At 36.5% G+C, this 12,216-nt stretch overlaps 1 protein-coding gene across 3 annotated transcripts in view; it reads right to left on the bottom strand.

Annotated features, from left to right (window-relative positions):
• Positions 1-12,216, bottom strand: part of rabgap1l (RAB GTPase activating protein 1-like) — a 104,157-nt gene that overhangs the window by 70,002 nt on the left and 21,939 nt on the right. For all 3 annotated transcript variants that reach the window (XR_009268217.1, XM_058759666.1, XM_058759667.1), the window contains exons 12-13: positions 1,071-1,164; positions 810-960 (exon numbers count right to left, since the gene is read on the bottom strand). Coding sequence is in view for 2 of the 3 variants with exons in the window: in XM_058759666.1 (XP_058615649.1) it covers positions 810-960; positions 1,071-1,164 (245 nt within the window). In the remaining variant the exon portion in view is untranslated. The remainder of the gene's footprint in view (positions 1-809; positions 961-1,070; positions 1,165-12,216) is intronic.

The raw sequence follows: 12,216 nt of genomic DNA, 5'->3' as shown, positions 1-12,216 counted from the left end.
AAAGTGGAAATTAACAAGCATCAGAGCTAAAATGTGGATCACTGAAATAATTGCTTGCCAAATTAGTGGCTGAATACCACAATATGACCCACGTTTCTGAGTCAACTGTTGTTAGTTCAGTGTGGGAACGTTCCAGTCACTGACCACGCTTGGCGTGAGAACCAGTCTGACCGCAAGAACAACATGAAAGAAATAGCTTTTCAAACATGTAAAAAAGCTGGAGCTTGCAAAAACTGCACAGTCCTATTCCAGATAATCAGCCGTCATAGATCTGTAAGGAATCGCTCGAATTTGCTGTGACACTGCTTTTGGAATAAGCAATTAGATGCATTCTCAGCACCGCTAAAAACATTTGACTAACTCCGTTTCCACGAGTTCACAAGGTCAAACGAACATCTGAGCAAAGCATCAATATGGGTAGAAAATGTTTAGTAAATAAACAGCCTGCTCTACTACAAAGGTTTATCCCGCTGACAAATGGAAACTAGTAAGTAAAGATCATCTATTTTACCCTTGAAAACGCACACAGAGTTTTTCTGTTCTTCAGACCGCTGCCTTTCCTCACCCAAAACGCTTTGAAAGACCAAAGCGGGTCCAAAGCAATTTTAAACCTCACTTCAAAACCACACAGACTCCCTTGGTACATCCGTTGAGTGAATTTACTAAATTGCAATGAACAAACAAGAAAAAGACCCATAAATGTGGATGCCGCATTGTTAAGAAACGTATGCCTGCTAGTTGGCAAAAAATGGGATGGAAAGTGACTTTTGCGAAAACAAAAACCAGTGGTAACGGTTGTCATCTCTTACCTTGGTGATGAGGATGCGGTATTGCTCCAGCAGAGGCTGATCGTTGTGGGAGTCAGACAGGAGCTGCCAGACTTCAGCTCGTAAGGCCTCCGGGATCCCAGGCTTCACCAGAGCAGACAGACCTTTGGGTCGCGCCAACAGGTTTCCTTGCCTGACAGGAGGAAGACAGACGGCGTCATTGCAGCACAACAGAGCTGGTATTTTGCAGTCGTGTTCAATATGGATTGTGCTCCAAATCTCAGGTTGGGCCAAAAGTCTCACCATCTGTTGAGGATCCCTCCCCAGGATTCCAAAATCTTCTCAGGACAGTCCTTCGACACATCTCCTGTCCCACTAGAGATTTCACTGTCGCTATCTGTACAGCGGGGGACAAAGATAAAATGTCCGTTAATGCTGTTATTGGCAAAACAAAACAAGGTGAAAAACATGAAAAACGTGTCATGACGATAAGATATTAGTAATGCATTAAGAATGTAGCAATCTAAAAAGAAAATTACTCTTTCATATAATCCATTCATAGTCAATAATATTACAGATTGATCAAATTTAGTTGAAGTGGTAAACTATATAGTGCTTTGTTAGCAGGTTAATGAACGCACACAAACACATCCTATACATACAAGATTAACTAGATTAGAAAACAAATATAATATTGCGTAATAGATCTGCACAAAATGACACAAATGTCTAAACGTAAAGTCAGTGTAAGTCATTATGTGAAAATGCTCTTTTCATAAAACATGGACACTGAACTAAAGCATAAAGAAATCATAATAGTGTATTATAATTAGGGGCCGACTGATTATCGGCGCCAATATTAAGCATTTTTATGGTTATCAGAATCGGTCATTTCCGAAACTAATTTGCAGATAAAATAATTTAAAAGCATTTAAAAGAAAGTTTTTGTAAGAGCCTTGTTGCACTTAATTTTGACATTTATTTTAATTTTTACACCAGACATACATATCGGTTCTCGGTCTATTTGATCTGTAATAATCGGTATCTGCGTCAACACATATCGGCCGACCCCTAATTCTAATACCGAAATTGTTTTTGTTAAATCATATTTAAATGATAAAATATATGGTTTTGTTTTCTCTTTCTCATCAAATAAAATATTATTTTCGTGGACTAAAATCAGATGCCATTTACTAAATGTATTACTAAACAAATCATATTTTTGTCCAAAGACAAGAACAATGACTACAGGTTATAGTTTGAATGAAGTCTTGATATTTCGCAAGCAAACAAAAAAAGTCAATTATTGTCAACAGTGTAGCAAATGTATGAAGCACCGCTCACACAGAAGTAATTTTTATGTTGGTCAACGCAGAAAATTCACATAATCAAACAGGGAAATATTGCGTCGTCATGAAATTTGCAAAATTCCTGTTTGTGTGTATTCCTATTAAAATGACTGAATTTTTGTTGTAAATGAGACCACATCTTAAAAAAAAAAAAAACACTGGCAAAATGGCTACAGCTATTGTGAGCAATACTGCCCTACAAAGGCAAAGTGCAGTAACTACGCAAACACTGAAACTGATTAACTGATTATAAAGCTCTCATTTGCCTTGCTAGGAGTTAATATTTTGCTATCTTCCCTACCCGTCTTTGGATATTTGCGTTTTAACACGAGTTCAACCATCATTTGGCCGCAGGATACTAAGGCAGACCGTGCAGTATCTGCGGTGTCAAACTGGAAAACAAAGCCAGAACGCAATAACTTCACTTACTGTGGTTTGCCTTGGTATTAGCTTGGATTTTGTAGTTACTGCAATTTTGACACTCTTGTCTCTCTGTAACGGGACAAAATTAAACCAGGAGACTTTGTCACAAGACAGATCAGATGTCACAAAGCCCATTTTAGGACTTGTAGGTGTAGTTACTATGAAACTGTGAACTATTGTGTAGTTACTTTCCTGAAATTTAGCAATTGTCAATAGTGTAGCAATGTATAATGCAAATGCCCAACAAATTCGTGTGACCTTTTCAACGTAATTACGTATTATGTGAAGTCATGAACACGCATCGCAGAACAGAGAAAGGCGAGCATGTGTGTTTATAAAGCATAAAAAATTGTTTTCTTTTTTTTTAAATGACCGATCATTTTGCTAGATAAGACCCTTATTCATTGTCTGGTATCGTTTATAGCCCTTTGAAGCTGCACTGAAACTGTAATTTTGACCTTCAACCGTTTGGAGTCCATTGAAGTTCATTATATGTAGAAAAATCCTGGATGTTGTCATCAAAAACCTTAATTTCTTTTCAACTGAAGAAAGAAATACATAAACATCTTGGATGACATGGGGGTGAGTAAATTATCAGGAAATTTTAATTTGAAAGTGAACTAATCCTTTAAGATCTAAGTGACGCAATCAGATCCCACTTTAAGCTCAAGTTACATCCCTCTGGTGAGAGTCTACGCCCTGAGTCTCAAAGTACATCCTGTCCTGTCGTCGCCGCCGACTGCAAATGCGTGTACGTTGTGGGCAAACATCACTCCTACAACTCCCCGCAGAGCAGCACTTCGGATGACTCCATTCGGGCATGTTAGGATGCTGCAGGACTCCTTTGAAACACAGCGTTCAGGCAAAATGACAGAATCGTCCTTGCAGCATCCAGAAGACCGAGGTGAGTTTTACGGCGGACGCACCTGCATTAGTCAGGGCCGCGGAGTGCCAAGATTACGGTCACGCCTTGAGGTGATAAAGAAAATGTCTTGGACTTAATGTCTGCAAAGGTCATTAAGAGCCGACCAGAAGACTTTCTGCCCTCCGAGCCCATTTCTCAAGGTCTGTGGCCACAACATGTCTGCCGTAAAGATGTTTGGTGGGAATGAACAGCAATGCATCTGGTGGCGTCAACTATGTAAGACCAAAAAAGATAGTAATTGTAAATATGGCAAGCAGCAGCAAGATTTTAAAGTATTGATCTTTAAACAATGAACGGAACAGAAACAGAAGGAATGAATTTATGGGTCACCAAACTGAAAACTGCTTTTTGAGCCCATTTACAATGTTCATGACCTCCAGCGAGCGCCTCAAATGCCGTACATTTTACAATCCCCGATGTGAGGTCTGGAACACAGTGGTTTCTTTTGAAACGCTTTAAAAGGGCTTCTTTTTACATTTACTGCACAAGTACCTTGGCAACGTTGCAAGGAGAGAGATTGAGATAGGGGGAGAGATAGAGAGAGAGAGAGCCTTGAGCAGAGCCTCTGTCGCAAGGTGACATGGCGGTTTGGTAGCAGATGTGGGCGGATGAATCTTTTCCATCTGCCTCCCCAATAGATCTCAGAAACGGTGGAGAAAGCTGGCGAGGGCAAGCGCTTCCAAAAACAACAATGACTTTCTTGTACAGCCCAGAAATCGAGGCTTGGAACAAATTGCACAAACCAAAAGATGAGATTCGATGAGAACGGCTGAATAAAAAGGAATCATTCATTCATTTCGCAAAAGGTCCACAGAGAAGCTACACAAGACAAGTTTTGATTTATTAAATGTAGTTGCTGGTGGAAAATATTTTTGTGGTAAAGAAATTAAGGATGCACGGCAATATATTGGGGAATATACCAGTCAATATTACCAATATTGCTCATACTTTGGGTTACATATTTTAACAAACTGCCAACAAACATTGAGCTATGCATTGACACATTGATCATAAAAAAAAATATATATATAAGTGGTGGGCATAGATTAATTTTTTTAATCTAGATTAATCTCACTGTAATATTGGAATTAATCTAGATTAATCTAGATTAAAATGGCTCATTTGAATTCTGCCAAGTATATTCAGAATAAGTTCACTACTAGTAGTAAACAACTAGCAGTCATCAAGAATTTAATATTGATAATAACATTGAAGACATTGTATGATTATTCCTTAAAGATAAGGTTTTAATAGTTTTAGTAGTAGTAGCCTTTTACGTTCTGCCCAATGTCTTCAAGTGAAACCGAACTTTTATTTTGACGGGTTGCCGTGAGGATAGTTTCTCTCAAATGAAACGCTGGAATGCTCATGAAGTGACTCTCAGAGCAGTTCTGGAGATGTTGTTCATGTATTTATGTCCTCATTTAGTGAGACGACAGACGTTAATATCGCCGCAAGCGTCACGCGGGCTTCTGTATGAGTAGTGAACAAACCCGTGCGTCTGCGCCATACATTAACACAGAGACACACAGAAGTCATACTTAAATAGACGTTTTGCGGCTTAATATTTACAAATAGGAGTGGGAGTGTGCTCACTTGTGTGTGCGCTTACGTGTGTATGTGTGTGTGTGTGCGAACCGGGGCGGAACTCCGCTGTGCGCGAGATACAGAGAGCGCGACCATGTAATGTAGAGACAGAAATGACTTGCCGATTTCCAATGGGAAGCTTCTTAAAAATAAATTTTCCCTGAAGCAACCCCGGCGGCTTCATAGCTGCATCCATGTTAGCACGCATACACACAGGTTCGAAGACTTTGAGAATAGATTAACGGCGATATTTTTTTTAATCGCCCGATAAGAGTCTCACGTTAACACAGCACGTTAACGCCGATAACGGCCCACCACTAATATATATATATATATATATTTTACACACACACACACAGGTGCATCTTAAATTAGAATATCGTGAAAAAGTTAATTTCTTCTTGTAGCTTATTTCAAAAAGTTAAACTTTCATATATTTTAGATTCACTACATGTAAAGTAAAACATTTCAAAAGTGTTTTTTTTTTTGTTTTAAATTTGACGATTAGAGCTTACAGCTCATGAAAGTCAAAAATCCAGTATGTCAAAATATTAGAATATTTACATTTGAGTTTCATTAAATGACCATCCCTAAAGTATAAATTCCGGGTATCTCTTGTTCTTTGAAATCACAATAATGGGGAAGATTGCTGACTGGCCAACGGTCCAGAAGACAATTATTGTCACCCTCCACAAAGAGGGTAAGTCACAGAAGGTCATTACTGAAAGGGGTGGCTGTTCTCAGAGTGCTGTATCAAAGCATATTAAATGCAAAGTTGACCGGAAGGAAGAAATTGGGTAGGAAAATGTGCACAAGCAACAGGGATGACCGCAAGCTTGAGAATACTGTCAAGCAAAGCCAATTCAAACGCTTGGGAGAGCTTCATCAAGAGTCACCACGCTCAAACGTCTTCAAGAAAAGGGCTACCAAGCCACTTCTGAAACAGAAACAATGTCAGAAGCATCGTACCCAGGCTAAGGAGAAAAAGAACTGGACTGTTGCTCAGTGGTCCAAAGTCCTCTTTTCAGATAAAAGTAAATTTTGCATTTCAGTTGGAAATCAAGGTCTGGAGTCTGGAGGAAGAGTGGAGAGGCACAGAATCCAAGCTGCTTGAAGTCCAGTGTGAAGTTTCCGAAGTCAGTGATGATTTGGGGTGCCGTGACGTCTGCTGGTGTTGGTCCATTGTGTTTTATCAAGTCCAAAGTCAATGCAGCCGTCTACTAGGACATTTTGGAGCACTTTAGGCTTCCATCTGCTGACAAGCTTTATGGAGATGCTGATTTCTTTTTCTAGCAGGACTTTAGCACCTGCCCACAGTGCCAAAACCACTTCCAAGTGGTTTGCTGACCATGATATTACTGTGCTTGATTGGCCAGCCAACATGTCTGACCTGAACCCCATATGGGATCTATGGGATATGTTCAAGAGAAAGATGAGAAACAGTTGATCCAACAATACAGATGAGCTGAAGGCTCAATAGTGCCTCAGCAGTGCCACAGGTTGATTGCTTCCATGCCACACCTCACTGATGCTGGAGTTTGAGCTAAAGGAGCCCCGAACACGTATTGAGCGCATAAATGAACATACTTCTAAACATAACTTTACATAAGTTGAACTTTTCTGTTTTGTAAATGCTTTTTTTGATTGATCTTAGGAAATATTCTAATATTTTGAGATACTGGATATTTGACTTTCATGAGCTGTAAGCTCTAATCATCAAAATATAAACAATAAACTTTTTAAATGTTTTACATGTAATGAATCTAGAATTTATGAAAGTTTCACTTTTTGAAATAAGTTACCAAAAAAAAACAACTCACGATATTCAATTTTTTTTTAGATGCACCTGTATATGTACAGTCATGACCAAAAGTATTGGCACCCTTGGTAAATATGATCAAAGGAGGCTGTGAAAATTAATCTGCATTGTTAATCCTTTTAATCTTTTATTTAAAAAAAAAAAAAAAAAAAAGGACTGGAGGAGGACTGGAATGGCCACAGCAGAAGCTTGGTTTTGTGCTCAGTGGCCCATTTTTGTGTTCATTTTGAGGTTTGTGTTTGGATTATTGTACAGCTGGAAGATCCAAACATGGCCCATTATAAGATTTCTAACAGAGTCAGTCACTTATTGATTTTTTTTCTCTGTTGGTATTTGATAGAATCAGTGATGCCGTGTATCTAAACAAGATGTCCAGGACCTCCAGCATAAATATAGGCCCACAACATCAAAAATACAGCAGTATATTTCATTGTACACATGGGGTACTTTTTATATATATATTTGTGAAGCTCAATTATCTTTTGCTGCACATCAGAACTATATTCTTTGGTTTAACTCATTGTGATGGATGAATAAGGGAATTTGGCCTTTGTTTTCCCTCCTATTTATATTTCTGTGAAACAGGAAGCCATGGCTGTATAATTTCTTGTTCATAATCACCCTGGTGTACTCAAAATTGTGAATATGAATGGGAATATACTTCAGAGATATTTTACTCATAAGAATTTCTAGGGGTACCAATAATTGTGTCCAACGTGTATTTGAGAAAAACATTAATTTCATAATGAGATTTTCCGCCATTTTCAATTGTTTTAGTTCAATAAAAGGTTAGATTTTTATGATTTTTATAAATAAAAGATCAAAAGGATTAACAATGCAGATTTATTTACAGTCATGGCCAAACGTATTAGCACCCTTGGTAAATATGATCAAAGAATGTGTGTGTAATTATTTATTTATTTTAGTTAAAGGTTAACCATAATAACCCTGGTTCGTTGACTTAAAAAAATAAAAATAAAAAAAGGAAAGAAAAAAACTGTGCCGATATCGAATCTTTAAATGATATAAATCCATTTGTTACCCTGGACCACAAAACCAGTCTTAAGTGTCAATTTTTCGAAATTGAGATTTATTCATCTGAAATCTGAATAAATAAACTTTCCATTGATGTATGGTTTGTTAGGATCAGACAATATTTGGCCGAGATACAACTATTTGAAAATCTGGAATCTGAGGGTGCAAAAAAAATCTAAATATTGAGAAAATCGCCTTTAAAGTTGTCCAAATGAATTCTTAGCAATGCATATTACTAATCAAAAATGACGTTTTGATATATTTACAGTAGTAAATTTACAAAATATCTTTGTGGAATATAATCTTTGCTTAATATACTAATGATTTTTGGCATAAAAGAAAAATCTATAATTTTGACCCATACAGTGTATTTTTGGCTATTGCTACAAATATACCCCAGCGACTTAAGACTGGTTTTGTGGTCCAGGGTCACATTTATGCCATGGTCTGTCTGAATACTCGATTCTGATTGGCTGGCAGGTGTTGATTAAATTCTTTAACTGCACAGGTAGTTCCAGGTCATTTTAATCACGTTCTATATTAATGCGCTTCCTGTAACCATAGTAACATACAGTTACAGTTGAATAGTAACACAGACGAAAATAACCGCCATTTTTATCGTTCCGATCAAATATTGCAGCGCAAATATTATTCAAGGTTATTTTCGTAAACGAAAACTGAAACCAAGACTAAAACTACTGGTCAAAAAGCATTTTCGTAAACTGAAATAAAATTAAAATTTCTAAATAAATGAAAAACTAAAACTAAATGAAACTAACAACAGTAACTGAAAAACTAACGAAAATAAAATAATAATTAGCAAAAATAAATAATCGTGTTCGCGCAATCATTCTGTGCCAGAAAATCGAACCTGTGGTTGTTTAGGGAAATAGATGCGCTTCATGCACGTGAGCTGTGTCCTAAGCGGCTATTCACAGAGAATGCGTTTTTGCATTTAAAAAACAAGACGCGGGCTATGAAATGGGAAATAACTATAAAATGGGAAATAATAATAATGCACACCTTAGCGCAAGAACGTTTAAAAGCATGCTTGACATGCGAGAACAACATGAGAGTGAGTTAACAGACACAGAATTAAAAGTTTTGGATGAGCTGACTTTAGTGAATAGTCATTCTGTCACGCTTTGCGATTACTATGGTAACGTCCGCCTCGAGTCTATGACACGAGCACCGCCTTGACTGTATAAAACGAATCCAAAATGAGAGAAAGCGATAGCCGCGCTGTGTTTTCACCGCTTGCCGTGTTGTGTAAAAGGGGCTTTAGAACTGGGATTGATTGCGTTGCTCATCTGAAGCGCGTACGCGGCTGCGAGCTGGAGTGGCTCGTCAAAGTAAAGTGCAAACATCATTTAAATCACCATATCGCATTTATTTTTGAGTAGTATGAGGTTTCAAAGCATTTTAGATTGTTTCTTCTTATTGTGTACGTTCATAGAGGGAGACAGGACATACAGTAGTGTGCACCGGTGGCTTGTATGTGCAAAAAATCCAACAAATTAATGCATTGAAAACACAGATGGACAAAAATAAAGTTTACAGAGTTTCAGTGACGATTGCAAAGAACATGCCTGCGTCCCAGTGTGCACACTGTCCATGCTAAATTCTATCTGATATTAGTCATTTTTAATACTATTTAGGGCAGATAGGGTGAATCCAGCACTGGAGGGCCATTGTCCTGCAGAATTTAGCTGCCTGATGCTGTCTAGTAACTCTGAAAATCTTGATTAGCTTGTTGTTTGTAAACTTTTGGCATATTAAACAAGATTACATCTTTAATATGAATGAATATGAACATGAATATGAATTAATAAATTGTATACATATAAGTTGCATATTTTTGGTTTTTGTTGAATTGTAAAGAATTATTTTATTTTCATTATTAAGTTAACTGTAAACTGCAAACATTCAACTTTGCTAAAATTAAATGTCTTGTTTTGGTCTACACTGGAAGTGTTCCATTAACTCTGTTAAACTATAATTACTAAAACTAAAATATATAAAGCTAACATTAATGAAACTAACTAAAACTAAACAGAAATTATAGGAAATTTGAAAACTATATTAAAATAAAAACTAATTAAAAAATTCAAAACTATAATATCCTTGATATTATTAACATCTTTAATATGTGAATGCTGGCAAATGACCATGGCATTTGAATGCATGGTCATTTGCCATGCATTCAAACGATTTGAATGCACTCTGCTGCGCGTCGGGTGGTTCTTCGCCTCCACGTCGTGCATTCAAATCGTTTAATGCACAGCTAGCCGTTGATTATCCCTTACATAATACACTTTTCAACTGATTTATGAGCTATAAAAGTTCAGTTAGTCCTATATCATTCATGTTATCAAATATGGGACCTGACTACGTGGAAAAACTAATTGCTTAGCCTATGGAAATCTGGCCCCTATTATACGCAACAAGACTCGTATTTTATTCCAGCTCTGTTTTGCAAACATATGGAGTTCCTGTATTTATGCTTTATAAAATGCGAACATCCGCCAAATCTGGCAACCTTCAACATCACCTAAATTACGTAAATAGCCTTGGCCTAAATTCCCTCTAGGGAGTTACATACATAAACTATATTTGCTGGTATTAAACAATGTAACACTGTTTCTTTGTTCAGCTGTTTAGGAAGCGCGACGTTTGACGAATATTCAGACAACATTTGAGCCAGAATGGATGCCTAGCAAGCAATCAACCCTGCAAATACAGTAAAGAGTTAAAACACAATCATCACATCGTTCACGGACATTAGGTAGTAAAAAACACAGAATTGTCCTTTAAGTGATATTTAACATGCTACTCAAACCCATGTAATCATTACTCCATGTTGTGTGCAAAAATCAATTGAGCAGAACCGAAGACAACAGAAGAAAAAAAGAAAAACCGGCCAGTTCCAGGTGGTCAGATGACACACAGAGCCCGAGAGCCAAAACCACTTAACCAAATTGGAATCCATTCTTCTGAAATAGGCGCTGATAACCACTTGAAAGCCGCCAGGGTTTCACATCTCAGGCTTGTGGCACCCTGTCAAAAACACAGGCCGTCTCCGCTTCATGAAAAAGACAGACGGCTGAAACACTTCACCTAGAGCTACCGGCTGAGACTAAATTAAAGCTTGCGATGGATTCGTGCTGCCAAACTGCAGGCAGGAAAACGCAAGGGGAACGAATGTTGATCATGTTAAAATTTGGTGGTGAAAAAAAATCTGGACAGATGATCTCATTCACTTGTGTTAGCATTGACATATAAAGGAGAAAAAAAAAAAAACAGCAAAACAAATGGACCTGCTACAGCTTTGCTGCCAAGGCAATCTGTTCTTTTTATGTCCACATGTACATACATACATACACAGTCTCTCTCGCTGAAGAGAGACCTGAATAAGCTCAGAGATGGTCATTTTTCCTGTATTTGTGAGAATGGATGGGGGTAAATGGGGCAAGTATGCAAACTCACATGGAAATTAAAAAACAGGTTTGTTTATCATTTATTTTGTTGATCATAAAATAAAAAATAAAAATATTTTTGTAGAAAAATGTTCAATTATTCTGAAGTCTGAATTTCTTTATTCTTTAAGTTAAAACAATGTAAGGTTAATAAATATAAATATATTTGAAATTAGAGAAAATGTCATATTTAATGAAGGGATCTGTCCAAAAATTTTATGAGACATGGCATCCTATGATCACATTTTGAAAAGATGAAGACTCTCCCCCTTAACTGATCATTATAAAAAGATTTGTGGAAACTGGTTTAAACGTGATCACCAATGTTGTTTGGATTTATATTTATGTACAGACCACTATGAAGAGCATTGAATTGTATTATTAACTAGGTATATTTATTTATTTTTATTATTTTATTTTGTTTTAATTCTTAAATTGTCTATTATTATTATTGTTGTTTTTGTAATTTTATTTTATTTAGTTTGTTTAATTATTTTAGCGGTAAGGGTCATCATGGGGGAAAGTTATAACCTTAATTGTATTAAGTGTACTGTTAAAGCTTGAAAAAAATCATAAATATAATTTAAAAAATCTAAATAAAATATATATATTTTAAACTTTATTAATTAAATTTAGATTAATATACAAAATACATTAATATATTTACTTAAAAATATATAAAAATTTCAAAATATTAATACATTTTAAAAATTATATTAAAATAGATTTTCATATAAAATAGATATCTCTCTCTCATATATATATATATAGAGAGAGAGAGAGAGAGAAGCAATGTTTATTATTCAGTGTAACAGAGCCTTCAATATACAGCAGT

This window comes from Onychostoma macrolepis, chromosome 22 (genome assembly GCF_012432095.1).
Source record: "Onychostoma macrolepis isolate SWU-2019 chromosome 22, ASM1243209v1, whole genome shotgun sequence".
In the NCBI taxonomy this organism is placed as follows: Eukaryota; Metazoa; Chordata; class Actinopteri; order Cypriniformes; family Cyprinidae; genus Onychostoma; species Onychostoma macrolepis.
This window is presented reverse-complemented; position numbering and strand designations above follow the sequence as displayed.